General features: G+C 36.0%; 1 protein-coding gene across 3 annotated transcripts in view; it reads left to right on the top strand.

The window, feature by feature from the left end:
- The window catches only part of CDK14 (cyclin dependent kinase 14), a 632,242-nt gene that overhangs the window by 292,897 nt on the left and 311,489 nt on the right, over positions 1 to 27,856 (top strand). For all 3 annotated transcript variants that reach the window (XM_021102362.1, XM_021102363.1, XM_021102364.1), the window contains one exon: positions 13,427 to 13,489. In XM_021102362.1, coding sequence (XP_020958021.1) covers positions 13,427 to 13,489 — 63 coding nt within the window. The remainder of the gene's footprint in view (positions 1 to 13,426; positions 13,490 to 27,856) is intronic.

Genomic DNA, 27,856 nt, shown 5'->3' on the forward strand with positions numbered 1-27,856 from the left:
TTGAGGTAAATAATGAAATGTTTTGCCCAAATTCTCCAGAACCATTTTCTAAAAATTTTTGGTAATTGGTTCAAATTTGCACACCAAGAACTTTTTAATTTTTCCTTAAGACTGACTTTCAAACGGTATTTTCAACCACAGCAATGAGGAAGGCAATCCTTAAATTCATCCCAGACTCAGTAAAATTTTATGCTTTCTCTTGAAATCTTTTCAGTAACCTTTTTATGGCAAATTACACTAAGTCAAGAAGATGAAAAGGTATTTTTAGCTCTGATTCACTGAATATCTTAACTAGATTTTGGCATAAAAGTTTAAAACATTATGAGGAGCAATAATGTTGGTCTTTGCTTCTTGAAGTTTCAGGATTCATATTCAAAACATCAACTATATCTGCCAAATATGTCAAGCTCCTGGGAAAGTTATTATCTTGGCAAGTTTGCAAGTGCCTAATGATTGAGAAAAAAATAAAGCAGTTCTTTTTTCAGGATATCTTTAATTTCGTACTCGTGCATGGCAAGGAATTAAGCACATTTTCTTTGTCCATCAATTGAACAAAGATAATAGCAAAATAAAAGGAGTGATGATTTGATCTTTAATACATTTTTTTTTCTATGTCAGGTAAGTCAGCAATTTGATTTATGGCTGTAGATCCTGAAAAAAAGAGATACTTTTGACTTTCTGCTCTATTCTAACTTTTGGAAATACTCAGAATACAAGGATTCTTTTTTTTTTATTCTTTGCTAATAAAAGAGCTACTTCAAACAAAACTTACAGTTTTTGTAGATCTTTAACAATATGTTTCACCGCTCTTCACTTTCTCATGCTTCAGAGCATCATACCATGTAGGTAAAAAACTTTCATTAAAAAAAATGTTGGCATTATGTTTTTACTTGCAGAGTTTGAGTAAATTTTTGTCCCTTTATATACTATACTGAAATAATTAAAATTGATTAAAAGAACAGATCTTGCCTAAAAGTACTTATAATGTACCTAAGCTTCAGGTGTGCTGTGGGAGTAGAGATATAAACTGGCTCTTTCATCATGTATAACAGACATACATTTCACATACTTCACTATTTGTCAGGACTTTGTCTGAAAGCTTTATCATTCTATATTCTTTGTATTCCCACCAGCCAGGAAGATTTAAATGAGCTTTACATTTGTAGTATAAATTTACTTTTCTTTTCTTTTTTTCTTTTTTTTTCTTTTTTTTTTTTTTTTTGTCTTTGGTCTTTTTAGGGCTGCACCCACAGCATATGGAGGTTCCCAGGCTAGGGGTCTAATTGGAGCTACAGCTGCCAGCCTACACCACAGCCACAGCCACGGCAATGTCAGATCCGAGCCACATCTAGGACCTACACCACAGCTCATGGCAACGCCGGATCCTTAACCCACTGATTGAATCCACAACCTCATGGTTCCTAGTCGGATTCGTTACTGCTGCACCATGACGGGAACTCTACTTTATTTTTTTTTTTAATTTATTTTTCAAACTATTTCACCGGTTCAGGAGATTGTGATTTGTTTCTATTTTGGAGACTGTAGCCCATAACTGTTGCTCCATAAATTATTCAGATATAGACATTTATTTCTCCAGGGAAGATATACAGATGGCCAACAAGCACATGAAAAAAAATGCTCAACATCATTGTTTATTAGAGAAATGCAAATCAAGACTACCATGAGATACCACCTCACACCAGTCAGAAAGGCCATCATTAATAAGTCCACAAATAACAAATACTGGAGGGAGTGTGGAGAAAAGGGAACCCTCCTGCACTGTTGGTGGGAATGTAAGCTGGTGCAACCACTATGGAGATCAGTATGGAGGTACCTTAGAAATCTATACGTAGAACTACCATATGACCCAGCCATCCCACTCTTGGGCATATATCCGGACAAAACTTTCCTTGAAAAAGACACATGCACCCGCATGTTCATTGCAGCCCTATTCACAATAGCCAAGACATGGAAACAACCCAAATGTCTATTGACAGATGATTGGATTCGGAAGATGTGGTATATATACACGATGGACTACTACACAGCCATAAAAAAGAATGAAATAATGTCATTTGCAGCAACATGGATGCACTCATCCTGAGTGAAGTGAGTCAGAAAGACAAAGACAAATACCATATGTTATCATTTATATCTGGAATCTAATATAGGGCACAAAGGAACCTTTCCACAGAAAAGAACATCATGGACTTGGAGAACAGACTTATAGTTACCAAGGGGTAGGAGAAGAGAGTGGGATGGATGGGAGCTTGGGGTTAACAGATGCAGACTCTGGCCTTTGGAATGGATTAGCAATGAGATCCTGCTGTGTAGCATTGGAACTATGGTCACTTACGATGGAGCATGATAATATGAGGAAAAAGGATGTATACATGTATGTGTGACTGGGTCACCATGCTGTTCAGCAGAAAATTGACAGAACACTGTAAACCAGCTATAATGGAAAAAAATAAAAATCAGTATAAAAAAATGTTTAAGAACTCTAAAGTATTTTGCATTGTAAAATCATAAAAACATGGCCTCTAATACATGCTACTGTATTTCCTTGGGAAAAAGAAAAAACATCTAAAGTTGTCGCTACTTGGTCAAATGATATGAACAGAGCTCAAATGTTTCATTGAAGGTAAGAGTGAGAGTATTATTGCTTTGATTGTCATTCTTATTTCCCCCATAGGCAACTGTAGCTCCTGAATAATGAATACTGTTTATCCATCTTTGTACATATTACAATACTTTACCCATTATGAGTTTGAAAATGTATTTTAAGTATCAGTTGGTATGCCAAAAAAGGGTGACAAAGCTAACAAGTTGTAATTGTTTAATATGTTCCTTGTGATTATGTGTTCCAGAATTACTGTTTTTATAATTAACAGTAATGTGTACCTGAAGCTGATTCCAGTGTAATTCATAGACTCTTCTGAAACACACATCTGGTAGGATCGGTTCCTCTTACCCCTTAGGACCTGGTAGGGGTAAAAAAAGGCTCCTCTTCTGTTGTAGCCAGAAAAAGTTACTCTGGGATAGCTTCTCTGTCTTCTCACTCTCTCTTCCTTTCTCCATTCTCTCTCTCCTCTTTTCCACTTTTGTTCTTAGTTTCCAACCTTTTCACTCATGTTGCTTTTATCCCATAATTTCACCATCTCTCATGTTTCCAGCAGGGAAGCTCCAGAAGGTGTTTTCACAGTTAAGATATTCCTAGCCTATTCAGTTCCTTTTCTTTTTCCATCTTGTACTTTGACTCCAAAAAAGTTTTACATGGCCCACTTTGTTAACCCCCCTTTTTTTTCCTTCAAATTCTTGAGGATGTTGGATGATCAGAGCATTCCAATCTTTGTACCCATTGCGTCTTTATTTTTCCTTTTCAACTTGGCTTCACTATGGCATGAAAATCTTTTTAAAGTGACTATTCGACTCTATTAAAATTTATTACATGGTTTAGGCTTATGAATGTTGTGCCCAAGGGCATATAAACCATACTGAGAAGCTCTTTCCTTCACTGTTTCAAGAGAGCACATTTTATACATTCTTTAATTACAGGAACAACATTTAGTTCTGTAGAACTACGATGCTCTCCTAGAAAATTTCCTCCAATTTTTGGAAACTTCCCAAATCAGTACTTTAAATTCATTTAATCTAAAAAAGAGCTATCATTTAAACCTCCTAGAAGTGTTATAAACAAGTGAGAGAGTCATAGGTATTGGATATAGGTATGTGTTTGGTTTGTAAATCATCCCCAACAATATTAGTGAAACTCCTTCAGACACTTGAACTACTGGAAAATAAATGTTGGCATTCTTTTTATTGGAGAAAAATCACTCAGGACAGTCTTACTGCCTGGGTAGAGCTATACAGTTTTTCTACCCATGATGTCTACCCAGAAGCCAAGTGGTAAGGCTCTTGTTTTAATGGAAAAGATCTTTCAGGTTGCTGGTTTTACATGATGGGAGTGTGGTTGGAAATGCTTCTTGTTCCAGTCACCAGCCCCAGGCTGCCCATGCATTTTGGATTCAGAAATGACAGCTGAAATCAATTAGGCAGAATTATGGGATAACTAAGTCCATAGAGGTTTATTATGACCAAAAAAGGAGAAAGACACATTATATGATTTTAAAAAAATGACTAATAAGGAATAAGCTGGGAATATGATTACTATGGGAAGATTTTTATGTAGTATAAACTACTGTGTGTGTTAACTAGCCTTGCCCTCCCCAGGAAGTATGTGTGTGGTTTACTAGTACAATTTCAAACATTTAATAAGTGACATAAAAGCAGGTGCAAATAAAATAACCCAGAAACAGGCTTTGTAATACTCAAAATAAGTCTTTTCAGGAACAATAGAATATTTGAAAATATTCCATTTGAGAACATACTTTTGGGTGATTGGAAGATCATATTTTCTCTATTGTTATAGCATGTTCGGTGACACAACTTAAGGCACAATAATCTAACTGTAGTTAGAATTTCTACTTCAGAGGAAAGATATAGCACTTTTGTACTTGTTCATGAATGTCTTGTTTTTGTCATTAAAGATAAGCTATTTCAATGCATTTGCAAAAAGCCTAAATAACATCTGGTGAAATACTTACCAAGTTTTGTTTTTTTACCCACTGTTTTAAAAGTGGGTCATTTTGATATATAGGGGTATGAACTTTATCTAAAGCATTTTGAATGGCTGTGATTTTAAAAAAATTGATTAAAGTTTCTTTTCATTTTTTTTTCATTAATGAATAGTGCTCATGTCTTGGAACTCACAACGTTAAAATTTTTTAAAATTATGACTTCAGAATAAATAGATGAGTGCTGTAAAGCTTGGAAATGGAAAAAATGCAATTTTTAAAGTCAGCTTAAACCTGTGGACTTCATATAAGAGCAGTTTGAAATTAACTGCTCAGTAATTTGATATATTAATTTTTACAGCAGTGTAAGCTGATTAAAACAGAGATTATAGCTACAGGAAAATGGCATTGCTTGCTGTAGAAGAAAGGAGGGTTCAACTTCTATAAGTTTTCTTCAGTTGCCTCTAGCAGCAGCTATTCCCCAGTGAATCACAGGACTTTAATGAGCTGCAGGTGAAATAGATCAAAAACTAAAATGATAATGAGGGCTACAAAAATTGGTCACTATCCTTCAAGTGTGGTTTTGGTTAGAATGCCTGTGTTGTGTCCCAGACATGGGACAATGGTAATAAAGATGACATTAGTCAATAGAAGTAGAGGAAGCATCACAGGTAAGCATCTGCCACACCTGCTACCTTGGGTACATGGATGATTACAATCATTGCCATTCATTTTGGGACCCCATGCGGTACCACTGGCGAGTGGAAATAATTGCCCTTGTCTTTTAGTCATTTGCAAATTTCTTGATAAGCTGTCTTGCCAGTCAGAGTACTGTTTAAAAGTTTTTTGTGTTTTGTTTTTTGTTTTTTATAGTGGGTCACTTATCCACTGTAAGGAAGAGATTGGAGTGTGTAATCAAGCTGGGTTGGGGACCAGGAAGCTTCTTAAACAATCAAAATCAGTCCAGAAAAGGAGGGCTCTGTATTTTTAGGCTTCCAATTTGCACATGTTATGAACTAGTTCTTCGTATATCCCATTTTTTTAATCAAATGTTTTCAGTTAATTTTGTTTTCTCTCATAAGTCAAGTTTTTTTTCATTCTGAAATAAATGTATAGCTGAACCTTGGTATTTAAACATAAAATACGCCTGTTCCTTAGGAAGAAAGTAATTCAGAATTAGTTTTATTATCCTCTGGCATCTTTCCATATTCTTACTCTTGATGAGAAGCAGTTTTTTAATGTTATAAAAATCACACCAATCCTGAATATGACTCTCTTCGAGCTGTCAAAGTGAAAAACTAAATGAAATGAAGTAAAGAATGGGGAGGCTGTATGTAACATAACTTCAAAGTGAGGATTTATGTTAGTTATCCCCATGAAAAGACCTCTTTATTTTTCAGTCTAGATGTTAAAAATAGGGCTGGGCTATTTTCAGAGTCATATTTTGGCAGTGCTTCTGAAAAACATCAAAATTAGTTGACATATTTTAGACACCGTGCTTAACATAGGAGAGTGGTGGTGGTGGGGAAATGAGTGTTCTCGGGAATGGGCTCTATTTAGATTCCTGCCAAATGAGAAAAGTCCACTCAGCCAGTGCTAATACAAAGGCAAAATTTCTCTGAGGAATTTAGTATCTCTTGAGTAAGAGGTATGATCATTTTAAGAGTCATAAATTGGTAAACCCCAATTTGTGGGTAACGTATTGATTAAAAAGAAACATAAACAGATACTAAATGATGAAGCCTTCTTAACAGTTGACTTACATTTGTTTCTGCCCCCAAATATGGGTAAATTTTCTTCTTTTTAATTTTAATTTTTTTTATTATAGTTGATTTACAGTGTTCTGTCAATTTCTGCTGTACAGCAGAGTGACCCAGTTATACATATAGGTAAATATATTCTTTTTCTCACTTTACCCTCCATCATGTTCCATTGCAAATGATTATACATAGTTCCCTGTGCTATACAGCAGGACCTCATTGCTTATCCACTCCAAATGGGTAAACTTTCAAGTCCAAGAGCCTGTCTCACTCTGTGGTCTTCAGATAGCCCCCCCCCTTTTTTTAAATAATAAATTCATCTTTGTCAGGATCATTTTTTTGTTTGGATCTTTTTTATTTTTTTAATTATTTTATTTTATTTTATTTTTGTCTTTTTGCCATTTCTTAGGCCGCTCCCGAGGCATATGGAGGTTCCCAGGCTAGGGGTCGAATTGGAGCTGTAGCTGCCAGCTTACACCAGAGCCACAGCAGCTCGGGATCTGAGCCACGTCTGCAACCTACATCACAGCTCACGGCAATGCCGGATCGTTAACCCGTGAGCAAGGGCAGGGATTGAACCCGCCACCTCGTGGTTCCTAGTCGGATTCGTTAACCACTCCTGGATGTTTTTTAAAAATAAATTGTATTGGCGTGTAGGTGATCTAGAGTGTTGTGTTAGTTTCAGGTGTACAGCAAAGTGAATCAGCCATGCATATACATATATGTCCATTCTTTTTCAGATTCTTTCCCCACATAGGTCATCACAGAGTATTGAATAGATTTCCCTGAGCTATATAGTAGATCCTTGTTACCTATTGATTTTGTTTATAGTAGTGTGTATATTGCCAATCCCAAACTCCATTCCATCCCTCCCCCCAGTGTTTCCCCTTTGGTAACTATAAGTTTGGTATTGAAATCTTTGAGTCTGTTTCTGCTTTGTGAATAAATTCTTTTGTATCATTTTTATTAGATTCCGCATATTAGTGATCTCATATGATATTTGTCTTTCTCTGACTTATTTCACACTATCATAACTTCTGGGTCCATCCATGTTGTTGCAAATGGCATTATTTCATTCTTTTTTATGACTGAATAGTATTCCATCACATATATGCATCATATCTACTTTATCCAATCCTCAGAGAGGATTTTTACCAGTGGCTTTCAGTGGGGGGCTATTGCTTCTTTCTCCTTACCCAAAGTCAATTTCAAAAAAGAGCGAGGGGTGGAGAATAGGAAATATGAAAAGGTAAATATCATAGTCCAACTTGTTTCTCATCTTTTTCTTTGGCTGGATTCTTTTTCTTGGCACTCTCTTTCAAGAGCTATTCTCCACTCAGGGCTGTTTTGAAATTGTCATCATATTTTATCATTTATCTTTGTAGTTTTATTTCATGTTTTTCTCTTTAAGTCTCATGGCTATGTTCTGTTAGCCATGCAGTTCTTAGGTGTACGTATGATTGAAATTAACTGAGACTCTGCTCTGTGAAAGTGCTTATGAGTAAAAGGTCTTTTCAACTTTTTTGTGATTTTTTTTTTTCCTGGCCATGCCCGTGGCCTGGGGCACTGCAGTGATAATGCTGGATTCTTAACCTGCTGTGCCACAGAAGAACTCTTTGTGGTCTTTCTATATTCTACCTTTTTACAAAGAAAGATCTCTCCTGCCTTCTAAATCAACCTAGCCACAGAGTAATGAAATCAATATGGAGAAACTCAAATGGTAAATATGGCTCCTTTACAGAGAACATTTATTATGTTCAGGGTGTTATGATTTAAAATATATTCCTCAAATTCCTTCCCCTTGAAACACTCCTGCACCTATGTAAATACTCAAGTAAATGCTACTTGATAGGAAATCAACAGTGAGGAAGGAGGAACTTTATTTTGAAATAAATATGTGAGAGTATGGGGATTGAGCCTTTACAGCCCTTCTCTGCTCTCACTCCTCTGCTTGGTCCGCAAATCTAGCCAGACTTGATAGCTTCATTTTAAACCACCCACTCCCTGAAAGATTGATGAAGTGCTCTTAGGCATTCAGGTATAAATCTGTCAGACACAAGCACTTCTAAAGACATTACTCTGAAGAACAGCAGCAGTGATAGAGTAAGAAGAAGGTGTAGGAAGATGAGGTGAGGCATAATGTAGTGAGGGAAAGAAGAGATGTTAGCCAAGAGCCAAGACAGAGATGGAGGGAGATGGAGGGAGATGGAGGATTGTGTTTGATCTATAGTCACCAGGCACTTAGTCTAAAGATACTCCTATGAAGTAGTAGAACAAGAAATAGCCATAGATCAAGCCAGATGGATCTGAGATTATTTGCTTCTCTTAAGTGGATAATGATCTGCGCCATCAAGCACATGTTTAGATCTGTTTAGAACTTTTCTATGTAGGATGACTTTAAAAAATGGAATAACAAAGAAGTATCTCCCAGCCTTACTGTTTAGTTCTGTGTTTCTGGATCAGTGCAGATCATAAGAGTCATATCATACGATGAGTGAAACTAAGGAGAGAAGTTTAAAAAAAAGAAGATATGTAAAGAAAATTTTGGAGTTCCCATCCTGGCTCAGTGGTTAACAAATGCGACTAGGAACCAAGTGCATTGCTGTGAGCTGTGGTGTAGGTAGAAGACACAGCTTGGATCCCGCGTCGCTGTGGCTCTGGCGTAGGTCAGCGGCTACGGCTCTGATTCGACCCCTAGCATGGGAACCTCCGTATGCCACGGGAGCGGCCTAAGAAATGGCAAAAAGAGAAAAAAAAATTCTTTTAAGTACATCTAATGATGTTTCAGGCATAGTACTGTGTATTAAAAAAGAGAGTGGGAAAAGAAACAGTTTTTAAATCAGGTAGAACAGAAGTTTGCCAGGGTACAAAATGAGACCTTGTACTACCTCTTGTCTCTTCCTCCATTTGATATTTTCCAGATTCTTGCCCCTAATCACCCAGAGCAGACTGAAGTTAAGGGTGTATTTGCTAGAAATACCCTCAGGGGTTCTGTGTAGAGAGCTGTGGAGTATGACTGAGACTGTCTGGGCATGTAGACAGGAAGAACACACATGTAGAATGAAGTTTTACCCCTAAGAGTTCCAGTTTTCTGATGTATTTATCATTCCATTTTTAAGTGCAGTCTTCCCAATATCCCTTCCTACTCTAAACACCACAGAAAATTATAACCGGCATTGTCACCACCACCCACAGCATCCACTACCTACTGAGTAGTGTTGTAACATCATTATGGATATTTATTCGTTGATTTCCACAATTTCTATAGGAAGTGGATGTACTAGGTTATTCTCACTACATAGATGAAGACACCAGAGTTCCCATAGTTGCTTAGTGGAAATGAATCTGACCAGCATCCATGAGGACTCAGGTTTGATTCCTGGCCTTGCTCAGTGGGTTAAGGATCCAGCATTGCCATGAGCTGTGGTGTAGGTCTCAGACATAGCTTGGATCTGGCATTGCTGTGGCTGTGGTGTAGGCCAGCAGCAACAGCTCTGATTTGATCCCTAGCCTGGGAACCTCTATATGCTGAAGGTGCAGCCCTAAACAAAAAGACACACACACCAAAGATGAAGACACTGATACATAGAGATTATGTAACCTACTAGTGACAGCCATGGATATATCCACACATGCATTTTCATGCTTTACAGCTAAGGAAATATGAATCTTAAAATTTAAAACCTTTGGAAAAAATCTTTACTAAATTTCCCAAGATCTCACTCCTGGAGAAGCCTCCTTCCTGCTGAAAGTCATGTTGTAACATTGTTGATCATGGATGCTTACTCAGAAGCTACAGTGTGTACCACAAGGATCAGGAACTTCCCTCATGGTGTCTGATATGCTTCCTTCCTCATAGTTTTTTTTTTTTTTTTTTTTTTCCTTTTAAACAAAAACTTTGAATATTTTATTCTCGGAAAAAAATTACAGTATTTCACAAGTATGTAAAAATCCATGTAATGTAAATCCCTGGGAAAGCAGAAACTTTGTCTTATTTATTTATCTGCACTCATCACCTAATAAGTGTACCTCAAGTATGTAATACAGTGAAAGTTGTGTACCCATCCCCATTCCACTTCTTTAAGCATATGTAAGCATGAGTTTATTGGGAACAAAATTATACACGCTTCTTCTTCTTCTTTTTTTTTTTTTTTTTTGTCTTTTTGTGTTTTTCTAGGGCCGCATATGGAGGTTCCCAGGCTAGGGGTCGAATCAGAGCTGTAGCCTCTGGCCTGTGCCAGAGCCATGGCAATGCAGGATCCGAGCCGTGTCTGCGACCTACACCACAGCTCACAGCAATGCCGGATCCTTAACCCACTGAGCAAGGCCAGGGATCAAACCCACAACCTTATGGGTTCCTAGTTGGATTCATTAACCACTGGGCCAGGACGGGAACTTCTCCGAATTAAACATGCTTTTTAACTGTGTTACTCATGTCCTTTGTGGCTTCTTCTTTTTGTGTGTGTCTCTTTAGGGCCACACCCACAGCATATGGAGGTTCCCAGGCTAGGGCTCAAATCAGAGCTACAGCTGCTGGCCTACACCACACCGACACCAGTGCAGGATCCAAGCCGCATCTGTGACCTACACCCAAAGCTCATGGCAGTGCTAGATCCTTAACGAGGCAAGGGATTGAACCTACCTCCTCATAGATGCTGGCTGGATTTGTTTCTGCTGAGCCACCATGGGAATTACTGTAGCTTCTTTTTATTTATTTTTAACTATTTTTATCTTTAAAATTTATGTATTTATTGTCATTCTTTTCATTGATTTTTGAGAGAAGTGAGCTAAATTTTCAAGTTTTCCTGAAATTTTTCAGTTTCTTCTATTTTTATTAACATTTGCTTTATATTGAGGTGCCATGTTGCATAAATGTTTAGTACAGTTTCCTTGAATCCTATTATGTCAAATATTTACATAGTATGCTGATTTTTTGCTTTTTTATTGATATGTATCCATATAAATACCATGATATATATAATATAAATGTATAATATGTAATATGATGTTTCTTTATTTTCAGGTTTTCTGTTATTTTTTCTTACCATTTAGTTTATATCTTAGAATGTGAGTTTGATTTTGTTTTGTAAACTGAAAATTTACATTTTTTATAGGAATTTTAACATTTGTGATTAGAGGTACTTTCTTTTTACCATTTTATGTGTTGAGCGTGAAGCAATGAGCAGATTATAGTTCTTCCTCTCATGGCTCTTATTGTATGGAGGACAGTAGCTTGATTAATGCCTTATTTTTGCATGTCATGTTATAAAGTATACTTTCTCATGTACTATTTTATATGTTCTTTAAGAATCTCTAAGGAAGATGTTAGCCTTTTCATTAAAAGGACAGAAATGTTAATTGTATTGGAATTTCAGAATGCCTGTTTGGGGTCCAGAACTCATTCCTCAATTCATTAAATGTGTGAAATAAAACTTTTATATAATCTTGAAAAACTCCATGAAACTCATAATTAAGGGTAGTTTTTAATGAGCTATACTATATATGATTTTAACTGTTTCTACCTGTATTTATTTAGTTCTTCTCTGTCATTGGCTGGACCAAATATATCCAATCACTTGTATTGGAACATGATGGAAGATATTATGAGAAATAGAATGTATATATATTCTGGGTGACTTTGCTGTACAGCAGAAATTGATAGAAAATTGCAAATCAACTACAGTGATTAAAAATTAATAAACACATCTGTTAAACCACAACAACAAAAAGTAATTTCCAAATCAAATATAGTTTGTCTTCATGGAGTTTAACTGTCATCTAGAAGCTAAAAACCTTGGGCATGGTCCAAGATAAAGGCAATATTGTCTCAGAATGTATCTAAGAGCACTTCTGTTTCTTTCCCTTTGCTCTTACATTGACTAACCTTTTTCATTCTCTGTTCAGATCTTAGAGGTAACATTTTACAGAGACCTTTCTGGAATCTTTTTTTTAGGGCTGCACCTGTGGCATATGGAAATTCCAGGCTAGGGGTCCAATTGGAGCTACAGCTTCCGGCCTGTGCCACAGCCACAGCAATACCAGATCCAAGCCACGTCTGTGACCTACACCACAGCTCATGGCAACACTGGATCCTTAATCCACTGAGCAAGGCCAGGGAGCGAACCTGAGCCCTCATGGATGCTAATTATATTTGTTTCCACTGAGCCACAACCGGAACTCCTGATTAAGTGTTTCAGTGTTACAAATCTTATAGTATCCTCCAATAAGATTAGAAAAATTTATGTAGCAACTCTACTTGTTTTTTTCAGAGTTTTATGTAGTTTACAATATAAACAGAAAATGCATTAAGATGAAGAAACACAATTGTGTTTAAATTGAGTTTGGAATATTTGAATGAATAGCAGCATAAGTTGCTGTCTAGAGATATTCCTTATTCCTTATTATTCCAGTCATACCTGGGTGTATTTGTCTCTATTTTTAATTTTGAAAATATTTGTATTGATTTATAAAGTAAATCTTTATATGCAGTTTTAGGAATTAAATATTTTCTCAAATATGTTCAGGAGTTCTGAGAATCTGAAAGTTATTTTCTAATAAATGCATTTATGAAAAATTTAAATCCAGTGATTAATTTTACTAGAATGATATGTTTCTGGTGTTTTCATCTCATGTAAACTAATCATAACTTTCATTTACACTTGGGAAATAGAGGATAATTGAAATTGTAATTGGATTGGTTAATTGTGTGTGTGTGTGTGTGTACGCGCGCGCACATACTCATGAAAGCACTTTCTTTTTTTTAAGTTAAGGTTTATATATTTAGGTAAGTTATTTTTTCAGTTGAGATATGTATTTAATGAGGAGAAAATTAGGCATTTAATAAATTGTGGATATGAATTCCTTCTAATAGATATGTTTAACATAAGACAGAGGCTAGAGGTAAAAATAATAATTCCATTGTGGTTCAAATGGGGGATAGAGGAGCATGCCACTGCATACACTGAAAAATTAACCCTCTTGTCTTCTATTTGCTTAGTTCAGAAAGCAATGATGACTTTGAAGTAGAAAATATTGATTCGTTGTGTTATGGCCCAGGGATGTGAATACTCTTTCCCTTTTTTTTTCCAGCACACTGATTTATGTCAGTACATGGACAAGCATCCTGGGGGGCTGCACCCAGAGAATGTGAAGGTAGGAAAAGATCTTTTTAAATCAAGGGTTAGCATTCCTCATGAGCAATTTCTGAACTAAAATCCAAACTCTCTACCATAACTTTTAAAAAAAGTTGTATACAGGGAGTTCCCGTCGTGGCGCAGTGGTTAACGAATCCGACTAGGAACCATGAGGTTGCAGGTTCGGTCCCTGCCCTTGCTCAGTGGGTTAAGGATCCGGCGTTGCCATGAGCTGTGGTGTAGGTTGCAGACGCGGCTCGGATCCCGCGTTGCTGTGGCTCTGGCGTAGGCCGGTGGCTACAGCTCCGATTGGACCCCTAGCCTGGGAACCTCCATATGCCGCGGGAGCGGCCCAAGAAATAGCAACAACAACAACAACAACAATAACAACAACAACAACAACAACAAAAAAAAAGTTGTATACAGAGAAGTAATACTGAAGTGAACCATAGTCATTGCTTTCATTTAGTAGTTGGAAGCCATGCTTTAACATTAAATATTTTCACTAGAGTGGGATTATTTAGACCTTACCCTATTTTTTCATCATGGACAAACATTGGCCAACAGGTAAATCCTATCATAACACTGGAATCCTGTCATAACACTGTTTTCAGCAGAGTTGAGTCTCTGGTAGCTCCTGCTTGGAGCTCCATACTGAACTATCAGGTGGTTTCAAGGTAGAGTATTATTATGATCCAGAACTCTGTTATGCTGAATTAATGGTACATACTTTTCATTTGTTTGTACAAATAGATAGAAATTTTTTTCCTATGGTTTTCTTTAATTTCTTTCCACAGAAATTGGATTGTTGTGTGTAAATAGATTAAGTTTTTCTAAGATTTGGCCTAACAACTGTATTGGGAAACTGTCCCAGAATTTCAAGTTTAAAACAGGAGACTTTTTCTTCACATATGTTTATCTGAAGGCTTGACACTGTGCTTACGTTTCATTATTTAAATGACAATATTTTATGATCCTGAGAACAAATTTGCAAAATACACTTTGCAAAAATACATTTTACAAATGCATTTGAAGTAAAATTATTTGTCTTCATTTTTTCCCATCCATTTTCTGCACTTTCCTTGCAATATGACATGTTTTTTCTTTTATGCTTTTTTTCTTGGCTTGTAGAGGTATATTTGCACATTTGGTGTTAGATGTGTTTATTTTTGCTTTTAAAAATAATATATATACATAATACAGGTTTTTTCACTTAAAGTATGTTATAGATATCATTTGAAGTCAATACCCGACTATGTAGTTCCATCTTTCTAATAAGTATATGTTATTCCATAGTATGAATAAACCATAATCTGCAACTGTTCTTTATTCATAGATTTTTGGCTGCTTGCCAGAATATTGCTATTATAAGTGATTCTAGAGGAGTTCTCCTGTGGTACAGCAGGTTAAGAATCCAGTATTGTCACTGTAGTGGCCTGGGTCACTGCTGTGGCGCAGGTTCGATACCTGTCCCAGGAACTTCAGCATGCCGCAGGAACAGTCAAAAATACATAAATAAATAGTTCTAGAGTAGGTATGAGCATCAAACCTTTATACTCATTTCTTTTATTTAGCTAATGGTTTTCTTTTTTTTTTTTAATGATATCTGTTTTTTCCATTATAGCTGGTTTACAGTGTTCTTTATTAAATTAGAGACATGGGTTAGTTTTAATGAATTTAATTGCAACATTTACCCACAAGATTGTAAAGAATATTTTTCTCTCCATTCTCTAGGATTGACTAATTGGTCATTTAAATTTTTATCCTTCTGACGAATAAAAATGAAATGTCTTTTACATTGGTATTTTCTTGACTTCTAGTGACATTGAGCATCTTTTCATGTTTCTTGACCATTTGTAATTTTGCTAGTACTATTTGCCTGTTCTCATATATATATGAGAACTATATATAGTTCATTTTTCTATTGTTTACTTATGATGGAGCATGATAGAGTATAACATGAGAAAAAGAATATATGTATGTATGTGTGACTGGGTCACCCTGCTGTACAGTAGAAAATTGACAGAACACTGTAAACCAACTATAGTGGAAAAAATAAAAATCATTTAAAAAACTGTAGGTGCTTGTTAATATTTGTGAAATTAGTAATGAGGGTTTTGTGGTGGTCACTTATGCTGTACAAATTTGAAATATAGGAACTCTGACAGAACATCATTTTTAAAATAAATAATAGAATCTGTAAGGTACTTGGAGTATTTATTGATTTTTCTCATATGCCTCCTTTTTTGTTGTGGATTTTGTTTCATTTAGATTTCTCTTAATTTTTTTTTATTATTCGTTTTTTTTTTTTTTTTTTTTTTTTAAATCTGTGCCCATTGACACAGATAGTTTTTTCACGGTTAGATTGGGCAAGACTTTTTAACAGATGGAGAGATTAGTTTTACTAATTCCTGTTTGGATTTAAACATTAGTATTATAACATGAACAGAATTCTTTTTTTTTTTTTTTTACATTGAAACACCTCAGATTGTCTCATTTATGCATTTACAGTTCTCTTCTTAGGGTGGACTGACTTCCAAATCAACAATACCATAAATTGTTACTCCTGTTTCCTACTTTAGCCCAGGACTCTCTAGAGAGCCCAGCTGCTAGAAGCCTCAGGTCTGCTAGCCTCAGTGACAGCCACAGGCTACTCTGAGCTAACTTTGACTTCTGATTTTATTTATTTATTTATTTATTTATTTTGATTTTTGCCATTTCTTGGGCCGCTCCCGCGGCATATGGAGATTCCCAGGCTAGGGGTTGAATCAGAGCTGTAGCTGCCAGCCTACGCCAGAGCCACAGCAACTCGGGATCTGAGCTGCGTCTGCAACCTACACCACAGCTCACGGCAACGCCATATCCTTAACCCACTGAGTAAGGCCAGGGATTGAACCCAGAACCTCATGATTCTTAGTCGGTTTCATTAACCACTGAGCCACAACGGGAACTCCCTGATTTTTAAATTTAGTGACAGGATTGAGATTAAGAAGCTCATTGAGCCTTTTCATCAAACCTGGGCATCACTGGATTTCTGTTACCCTTATTTGGTCTTATAAACTCTGTGTGTCATTAGTTATAGGCAAGTATTGGTGGATAACTTTGTTGGTGAAACAAAGAAAGCAAGCTTGTTCCACAAACCATACCATGTTCAGTGTCCTCAGGCCAGTATCACTGGTGATTTTTGTAGCCTTTGTAAATTCTGCTTCTTCCATTACATTTTATTTTCCTTAAATCTCTTATGGTCCTGGAGAAATTGAGTTTCTAGGTTGCTGATTTTCAGTAACTAGGCTGCACTCCTTTAAATTGTGTTTCAACAGCTCTTATCCAAGTTTTGCAAGCTTTTCTGTCAGCCCATGATCATTCATCATACTTCAGATACTTAAGAGCTTGCTACCTATTTCAAATCCAGGCTGTACTGTGACAATAAAAAAGATTTATCACTGCAAGAGTTGGTGCCTCCTAGGGTGTGGTGAAAACTTAATGGTGAATGAAATCTGCAGTCAGCGTAGAAAATCATGTCACAGAAGTTAGATATGATGCCAACAATGAGCCTAGATATGTCATGTAGAGCAAGAACCACTCTCACTCAGAAGTTGTTTAACATGGTTACTGATCAATACCATACTACATTTTTTGCCTCCAAAAGTGCATGATGTGGTTTACCTTTTCTTAAACTTTTTTGACTAATTGTAAGGAAGCAATAGACAGTGATATATAAATATCCCTTTGCCCATAGCTATTGAAATCTTGGCCCTTCAAGGATTTGCCAAAATGAACTGGATTATCTCAGTTCTTGGAATATTTCAGAGCTCCAGAAACATCAGTTGTCATTGAAGAGGTCTTCAAACTAGACTTGGAGTTCTCTTGTGGCATGGTGGATTAAGGATCCAGCATTGTCAATGCAGTGGCTTGGGTCACTGTTGTGGCATAGGTTCGATTCCTGACCCAGGAACTTCCACATGCTGTTGAAAATCCCCCAGAAAACAAAAAACAAAAGCAAACAAACAAAAAAATCATACTAGGCTCCATAGCAGAGTCATCTGTGAAACTTAATATATATATATATATATATATATATAAATATAAATATATATACACACACATATATACACATGCACATACACACATATATATGTTCTCTTTTTATTTACTAGAATCAGAATCAGATGGTAGAGATCACTTTAAATCAGAATTGGTGGTTATTGCTCAGACTAGGGCTGAGAGCCCAGGGTGCCTCCCATGATCTGCAGTGTCCCCTTGCCTTCCTGTGGGCCTATATGCCTTTACCTTCCAGCCTGCTGGTGATGATGGTCCACTGAACTCTCACAGCCTTAGAGCCTGCCTGTCTCCCCTGGTCCTTATTCTGCCAGGTAGGTGGTTATGCTGTGGTGGCCAAGAGGATGGTAGGGCTGGGCAGGTAGGAGGGATATGAGAGAGTGTGAGAGAGACAGAGCATGGACTGTGATACTTCAAAAAATAGGTCTGAGATCCATGCCTCAAGGTAGAAAATTATAAGCATCTTTTGTGTAAACTGTGATCAGTCCAAGAGAATAGACCTAAAGAATCTAGGTGACTCTAGAGTGAAGATACCCAGATGACAAATAGGTAACTTGAGAAAGTGAAGTTGCTTGCTGTGATTAGACAGAGAAAGAAAGAAAACTTCAAAAAATTTTTATCAATAATATTCTCAAAGAGGTAAAAGAAAATAGTACATCTGTAAAACAGAATAATATCTTATTTTTAGAGGGAACTTAGTGAACATGAAGTAGATTTGGAAACTAAAAATATGACAGAAATTAGAAATAAAAACAGTAAAAATGGATGGAAGCTAAAGCTGAAGAGGTTTGCTAGAAAATAGAACAAAAATACAAATCTGAAAAATAAGGAAGTATTAAAATATTTGAAGTCCAGTGAAGAGAATCCAACATATGAATAACTGGAGAAAATAGGAGTTCTCTTATCGCTCTGTGGGTTAAAGATCTGGTGTTGTCACTGTAATGGCTTGGGTTGCTACTGTGGCGTGGATTTGATTCCTGGCCTGGGAACTTCCACATGCTGTGACTGCAGCCAGAAAAGAAAAAAAAAAAAAGTAATTGGAGAAACTAGAAAGGAGGGAATCATTAAAGTAATAAACATTAAACTATACTTTTTCCAGATGTGAAAGATGTGAACTTCAAGTTTAAGAGGGTCCTTTAAATGCCCAGAACATTTAATAAAAATAGACAAACGATAACATTTATTATTGCCAAATTTCAGAACATTGATTTCAAAGAAGAATCTTACAAAAAAGGAAACAGGCTTACTACAACGGATCAAGAATTACAGTGGTGTTAAACTCACCAGCAACTCTGGAAGGGAGATGGAAAAGGGGCAGTGACTTGAAAACTCTGATGTAGAATTATTCCGAACATAGTATTCTACACAAACTACCAATAAAGTGTGAGAGTGGAATAATTATTCTCAGATGTTCAGGGAGTTGAAAATTTTGCCTACCTTACATCCTTTCTTAGGAAGGTACCTAAAGATGTACTCCACTCGAGCTCAAGGAATAAATCAAGGCAGGAAAGCACAGGAAACCAGGTAATCGAGGCCACTGCAAAAGAAGCGATAGAGATTTTCAAGGTAGGTGATGCAGAGTCCCAGAATAACTGCACATCAAGCTGGAAGAGGAACCCATCAGTCCAGTTGGAGCAAGTCAGGAGTCTCCAGGAGAGACTTCAAAGAAGATGCAATTGTTAGAATACCTAATGTGTTTGAGCAAGTTATAAAGATGGAAGAAGGATTTGGTATTGAATTCATGATAACCATAAAGAAAACTCAACAAAGGAAAACCAACCTACCAACAAAATATCTAGATCATTACTAACACTAGGAAAAACAAATTGTGCAGGAGAAAAAAAGTGTTCATACTAAATGGCTCAGTTGTAGGTAATGTTTACATGATAACAACTTAAACATAGCATGTTGATAGAGTTAAAAAAGAAAATCACCTCTTTAAGTGATTCTTCTGTAGCCAGGCTCTTTCCAGGATTAGTATCCTCGAACAGTCATAAATTTCAGCTGCTCCATTTTATATAAAATAAAGATCAAGATCACTTAGATTAAGAATTTGTCAAAGAGCATTTTGATTCTTTGTCCAGTGTTCTTTTCCCTGCATCTCATGATTCATATATTAAATTACTGTGATTAGCTTATTATTTGTGACTTGATATGCCTTCAGTCACATAGATTTACCCTCGTCATCATATGGGAGATAATAGCTGTACCACATCTGAGGGTATGTGAAATTAAAAAATAGAATGCATCTTGTTAATATCTGTGTTTTGGCATCTGTGTTGCAGTGCATAGAAGCAGGAGGCCCTTATTAAGATACTGGTTTCTCTGGGAGGCCACTCACCTAATTACACACTGGCTTTTTCTCCCACTGTGTCTGCTTAGAGACAGTGTGCTCCCCTGGGCTTACATTTAGGATCCGCACTGCAGGTGAAATTCTTCGCAAAGAAGTCTAACTCTGACATAGTGACAGATGTCCCCATGGGTATTTCTGTGAGATGGATTAACATATTTTTTTTTTCATGGGGTGATATTTATTGTCACTTAAATCTATGAATGCAAAATGAAGAACATAAGAATAATATTAACTAAGTTAACAGCTGTTCATAATGCTGTGCTAGATGCTAATTAAAAAAAAAAGCAGTTGAGCTACAATAAGACCCTGTAATGGTTCTCTATAAATGTAAGATGGGACAACCAGGGGAGATAAATGATTATCTTTAAAAGAACATGTTCCTGGACTAACTCTGAAGTTCTGCATTTGGTTATATAGTTCATAGATCATTAAATGATTAGAATGTAATACATACTGAATATTTATTGTGGCAAACAGCATGGAAACAGTGATCAAATCCTTTTGAGAATTCTGACTTTTAGTTTTATCACTCTGCAGCATGACAATATCTAGAGACATCTAAAACATTTGTCTTGGATTCTAAAAATGTACACATCTTTGTTTAGGTTTTGTATATACTTGTTTACTGTAAAAAGTGGGATGCCATGCACCTTAGAATTGAGGAGATTGTTTTTTACTGTGAATCAGGTAGACTTGCAAGCTTTGCAAAGGTGATATATCACTGAAGAATGGCGGGGGGAGAACAACTGAAAGAGTACATAACTCATGATCTCATAATAAAGCATAGACTAGTCTAGGGTAATTTTGTACTAAATTCCAGTGAAACATCTGTGAAGGTTTTAATCTCTCATGCTGTATATTCCTTGTAAGCCTGGGAATAAACTCAAGAAAAATTGTCAGTGTTAACTAAATTTCTATAATCACTTTGCTACTTTAACTGCCTACAAAATGTGTCTATTCTCAAAACAGCATTCAGAAATAAATATTCACTATTAACTAATGGTTCGTTTCATAGCATAATATCAATTTTAGACGAATAGGTAATTTTGGAAGTTAATTACTTAGAGGGCAATTTAAAACCTGAATTGAAAGCCTGAGGACATTGGGCTTGTTATAAATATTTATGATGATTAAAGATATAACAACCAATTTCTAGAACATGATAATTGGTATGTAGGAAACTGGCTAGAATTTTGGGGGTGAGGGTAGTTCTTCCCCCTCCCCCTTTACAAATCTTTCACTGTGAATTTTATTGGGTTTTGGCTATCAGAGTCGAGTTGAATGCAGAACTTGTATTGAAATTCTTCATTTTATAATTCTCAGTGATTTACAGATTGGTCAGAATTTTTAAAGATGACCACAGGAGTCTGAATTCCCTCTTTTACTCAGTTTTTCACATGTTCTTTAAAAAGTGATAAGCATGAAAGACGAAGAATTAAAATTCATTAAAAAAAGATTAATTGATACTGTCTCCAGCTCATATCCAGAAATGTAGATACTTGAATCTTATTACCATGATGACATTGGATCTTCCAATGTACCTTAATGACTTTTCTAGACTATTTTTTATAAAAACGCATTTGCCTTTTTTTATTGGACCATAATCCAAAGAACCAGAGTAATTCTGAATTCTCTGACTTATTCTCTGACGTATCTGACACTCTATTGACATAAAGCTGAGTTTTATTTTTATCTCAATATCTGTATTAATTAAAAAGATATGAGTATTATTATGGTTGAAAAATTGCTATTTTTCTTTCATAGTCCAGAGAACAAGCAGGTGTATCACAGTCAGAATAATGTTATGCCAAATTAAGAGTGTCTTACACAGATGGCACCAGGAATTGATTCCTAAATGAGACTTTCTAATGTTGAGATAGAAAATCAGATAACACCTGATTTTCTCCATATTCTACATTAGAGTTATCATTTGGCTGGTAATGATTTCTTACTATGCATTACTGTGAATATTATAGAGCCTTTCTTTATTCTGAATTTTGGGAAATATGATTATTTCTTAAAACCATTCAAGAGTGTTCTAAAAATTTGACACCCTAGTCTCAGCTGTTCCAGCTTTCTTTTCAACCTTTCAACCTATTTTTGTTAGGTTGAACAAAATAATTTTCCAAATCTAAAAAGTGAAAGATTAACAGTTAAAAAAAAAATGAAAACCATGGTCAGTTCATATTGTTTAAAACATTCCAAGAGGATCTGAGTAGTGAATTTCTGGTTAAGATGTGGGGCCTGCATTCACGTTTTTAGAACATGTCTTGTATCCTTGGCGTCCTCTGCTGATCTGCTTGTAACAGTTTGAATCAGACAAAGGAATCAAGGCCACTAATTAAACAGCCCACTCTTTCCTAGAGATGCTTTAAAACCTAGAGTGAAAAGATACCCTCCCAGAGTTCCATAGTGGCACAGTGGGTTGGATTACATCCAGTGTGTCTTGGGTTGCTGCTGTGGCATGGGTTCAGTCATGCCCTGGGAACTTCCACATGCTGTGGGCAAGGCAGAAAAGAAAAAAAAAAAGTCAAAAAGATATCATCCCGAAGATTGATGAAGTACAAGAGTCATTAGATGTATGTCATGTGATATTTAAATTTTAAGACGAAATTACCCAGCTTGAAGGGGTACCCAGTGGGAATAGGGAAGATAGCTTTCCGAGTTTCAAGCTCCAAGCCATTCATTCACCTGCCCCTCTCCCATTTAAGATGGATCTTGCCCTTGACCCCTTTGCTTGCATGTTTTCCAAGACAAACATAAGGACCCAGGAGGGAAATTAGCAAAGTAATAGAGTATATATGCACTACCAGGATTTTTCTGATTGTCTTGGGCATGTTCAGCCTTTATGCGAGTAGCCAGTAAATGTCATAAATATTTTCTCGTTAATTTATAGATTCCTGTTACTTGAGACTACTCTAAGAGGATGCAGAGAGACAGAGAGAGAAAGGAAGGGAGAGGGGGAAGAGAGAGAGAGAGATGTTGAGCATATGTATCCAAACTGTATGAGTCTTACTGTTACAAGTAGATCATCAGAGGATGCCAAGGATACAAAAGACATGTTCTAAAAACATGAATGCAGGCCCCACATCTTAACCAGAAATTCACTACTCAGACCCTCTCTGAATGTCTTAAACAGTATGAATTGACCATGGATTTCTTTTTTTTTCTTTTTTCTTTTGTAGTAAACATCCATTTGAAACATATTTTTCTCTATAATAGGGCTTGCAAATATGAGCTTTCTTTGACTTGGAGTTCCCATTGTGGCTCAGCAGAAATGAATCTGATTAGTATCCATGAGGATGAGGGTTTGATCCCTGACCTCTCTCATTGGATTTAGGGTCCGGCATTGCCATGAGTCGTAGTGTAGGTTGCAGATGCTGCTCAGATCCCACGTTGCTGTGGCTGTGGTGTAGGCCAGCAGCTACAGCTCCAGTTCAGCCCCTAGCCTAGGAACCTCCCTGTGCCATGGGTGCTGCCCTAAGGCAAAACAAAACAAAAAGACTCTTAGACTCAAGATTACCTTTGCCTGTTTTTTGGTCTGTATTTCTCTTTCATTTAAAACAAGTGACACTGGCCTTATCAGCTGATACTAAGTCAATTCATGTTGATAGTGTCTAAGATGTTACTTTAAGCAGTAAAACCATTTTAAACCCTATTTATTCTTTTTAAATTGCATGTAAAAAGGATGTCCCTATAGTTGGGAGAGAGTAGCATACTTCACAGATGAAATTTAGTAAAAATTTGTATTTCATGCTATTTCTTCTTGGTTCCAAAAAATGCACTTCAGTAAGACCAGTTGTATAATTCTGAACTATATTGACAAACAGAAGCTTGACAGACATCAGTCTTAATGTTACGATATTATTTGAAATCCTTGAAACAACTTTCAAGTGACATTGGCCTTATCAACAGTTTTTCTCTTGGAAATAATGTTAGATAATTATTAAAGCCAATAGCTTAAATTTGATGATCTTGTTTCAACTCAGCTAAGGATTATTTCCAATACTAAACTAAGGCCTTTGACCAACTTTATTAAATAGAAGATTCTTATCCTCAACCCTCCCCACTTTCTTCACCACACATACAAACCCTAATAACTTGGAAATACACTTAGTGTACTAATATTAAGTATTATAAAGTATATTATTATATATGTATATTATTGTATTATATTCTATATTATATAATTATGATATATATTACATTAATATATTAAATATATTAATATACTAAAGATGCTAATGTGCTTCTATCAAGATACATGGCAAAACAAAAATGTGCCTTACAATCCACATTCATCATCTTCTAAGTAGCCCAGTTCTGGTTCCCATGGCTCCAGACAACTTGCTCACTGTGCATTTCAGTGCCTAGAACAACACCTTGCTTGAAATCCTCCATTGTACTGAGGCAGGAGGAGAGGGAGGAATGGGACATCAACTTACCTCGATTGCTTAAGGATTACAGCAAGTGTGCAAGATCTTTTCCCAAGAGTTTGTCCAGGTACTTGAAATTCTTATTTTTTGTTATCCCCCTCCAGAAAGTTATCATCTTTAAAAATAGGATATTAATATTCAAATATCTTAGAGAATATAAATTATATTGTTACACTATCTAGAAATGATGAGACATGTTATCTATCTTAGGACTTTGAGGGAGTAGAGCAAAGAAGCAGAAAGTTGAATGGAAGAACTCAAAAAGAGCAAAATGTAGCAGAACAAGCTCTTGCTACTATTCAGATTTTCCAAGAGCTGGGTCTGTCTGAAGTAATAGGCAAAAAAGGATACATCTATGTCCTGATGTGTGTATCTTACACCATTGCAGAGCACACTTAAATCTGTCAGTTATGTCCAAAATGACAGATAAATTATGTTTTATTATCTGGAATTTTATTTCTGTCTCCCTTATATCTCTCTATAACCTTCTAAGTATTCTTTTTAAATAATTCAACATATAAAATTCCAGTGATGCTTTCTGAAATATAAACTTTTGGGCATGTATTATGTACATTGTATTACAAATTGTATTTGATATTTGTATTAGGTGTTTGCAAACTTGAAACTCAACCCAATGGAATGAATCATTCTTTTAAAAATTAAAGAAGACCTAATCTTACAGTGAAATCATCTGCCTGTTATAAAGTATTTTCTCATTCTGTAGATATTTTGAGGCTCAAAGTTTCTAATTATTTTTCATTTCTAGAAAGTTTGATGTATGAGTAATTTAATATTTGTGCATCTTGTGGATTTTTAAATGATACATTGCTAATCATAGAATGTTTATTTGAAGTATTTCTCATTCACGTACAACTTGGGTTTATTTGCCAATGTCACATTTTCTAGCCTTGTATTCACACAATGTATAGCTACTTTAATCAAATAGTGCACACACTCCTTTTGGTAGCAGTATTTTAAATTGTGAGTATCAGAGCGAGATAAAAAGGGGAAATATCACTACCACTTCTACTGTGCCTGCTGTGTGTCCCTTTTTCCAATTCATTTAATTTCTCTGAGCCTTTATTTCTTTATCTGTGAAATAAAGACAGTAGTATCTGCCCAGCAGAAGTGTTGGAAGGATTAATTTACCTTTAAGTACTTAGTGAATGGCAGTTATTATAGTTGCTTGATTTGTAGAATCCTGTTTCTGTTATCATGAAATTATGAAAGGATACAGTTTTACAGCATGAATGAATATTAATGGCATCTGAGACAATCAGTCATTTTCCAAGATGAGAAACCTAAGATACAGAGATGTCCACCTTAGTCCCCAGATGACAGAAAATGAGCTTAATATCTTTGTAAGAATTTGTTCTGTGCCATGAAACATAGGGTCCATTGCTAATCTCTGTAATAAGCCCTTAGAGACCCTGGACATCCCTTGAAGATAGTTGACCCATGCCCAGAAATTCTGCAAGATGGTCACTGTGCTTAGTCTCATGTTAAGTGGAACCACATATATTAAATAATGCATGCATTGCAAACCATGCATGCAACCTAATGGCTATAAGTATTGAGACAAAGAGCATATGACCACATATCTTTAGACATTGACAGGGTGTGGGGGGATAAATTTGTTGTTTGCTGCAAGTGACAATTTCTTTTGAGGAACAAATTCAACATATTGAGTCCAATGCTTTTACCAACTTGCTCTAAATTTTTTGATAAAAGGCCTTATCTTGATATTTTTTACATCCCTAAAGTCTAAAGAGTTTCAAAAGGTAGTAGAAGTATTAAGGGATATTTGCAAGAAGTATATGCCATGCCCCGGAGAATATGAGCTGCTTCCTGCTGGGGATGGCAAGACAGTAGGACTGTAGATAGATCTGCTGCTAGCAAAGCTGTCCCTGTTCATCCTATCATTCCTATTTAAGGCATTTTCCTATTGAGGTTTTTATTGCAAAAAGTGAACATAGTCCAACTAGAATATAACTCTTCCAGCCATCATACTAAAGGATTTGAAGATAATCTTTTATAAAGTTGAATAGAAATTCCTGAGGGGACAAAGTATTCCTAAGAAGACTGTATGCCTACTAGAGTAGAAAAATAAGATTGAAACTAAAATAAGTTAATTTATCAACTTCAGCACATAAAGCTGTCTTCTGCCATATTATTTATTTCAAAGAGGATTTTAAATAACAAAAATAGGTATTCAGGAATCATATGCTCATCACATAATATGCTAATCAAGACTTTTACAAACTTGGGTTCACTTGGTAAAAGCACTTTGATTATACTGGGTGTATAACTGTATTTATCCATGCATGTAGTAAGCATCAACCTTACTTAAGATAATGAGGTATATTGGAGAGGTCACAAATGTGTGATGGTTGAATGACTTTGAGTAAGTTTCTCATGCTTTTAGAGCTTTAGTTTTTTCATTTGTTTAAAAGAAAAGGAAAAACACAGAATTAGAAAATAGCTGTAAAAGTACTTGAAACAGGCTTGAAGTTAACATATGACTTCAATTAGTATTCTTCTTCCTTTTTTTTGGTACCTGAAATTGTATTGATGTTTGCCTAGTTTTATTAGCAAGTGGCAGAGCTGATTTTCAGTCTTTCTCTGCACATGGCCCCTTCTTTGGTGGCCCTTCCTGTTTTAACTGTGCCTTCTGGTTACCACAGAGATCAATTATACCTTGTTGTTTAGTGATTTATACAATCACCAAGTGAATTGGCTTTCTCAATTTACATGGAAAAGTTAGGCACTTGCCTGTTGGTCTATAGGAAGAGATTCCATAAGACTTGCATTTTCAAGTCATCCCCAGTGTTTCATGGGACATTCTGTTTAACTCAGAATGACTACTTCTTCCTTGTAGCCTTCCCACCCATGGCTAGCAGTTCATATTTTGTTAAACACATTGTAATGTTATTTATTTATTTATTTTTCATGTATTTATTTATTTTTTAATATAATGATTTTTATTTTTTTCCATTGTAGCTGGTTTACAGAACACTTTAAAATGTTATTTATAAAACAGCAAGTTTACTGACAGTTTCAGTAAAGTATACTGTCGTCTCCTTGCCACAATTAGTATTATAATGGTACATTGATAGTTTTACAATTTCATATATTGTCTTCTTTAATTAATTAATTTATTTTTTCTTTCTTTTTTCTTTTTTTTGTCTTTTGTCCTTTTTAGGGCCATACCCGTGGCATGTGGAGGTTCCCAGGCTAGGGGTCTAATCAGAGCTGTAGCCACCGGCCTATGCCACTACCACAGCAACGCCAGATGCGAGCTGCGCCTGCGACCTACACCACAGCTCATAGCAACACTGGATCCTTAACCCACTGAGCAAGGCCAGTGATCAAACCCACAACCTCATGGTTCCTAGTCGGATTCGTTTCTGCTGCACCACAACAGGAGCTTTTATTTTTCTTCTTAATTTATCTGCTTAGTGATTTGCTTGCTTGGTCTCCTCAATTTTTTTCCCCTCAGAATAGCAGGAGGTTTGTCATTAATACATCATTTCAACTT

The sequence above is a fragment of the Sus scrofa genome, chromosome 9 (genome assembly GCF_000003025.6).
Source record: "Sus scrofa isolate TJ Tabasco breed Duroc chromosome 9, Sscrofa11.1, whole genome shotgun sequence".
NCBI classification, from domain to species: Eukaryota; Metazoa; Chordata; class Mammalia; order Artiodactyla; family Suidae; genus Sus; species Sus scrofa.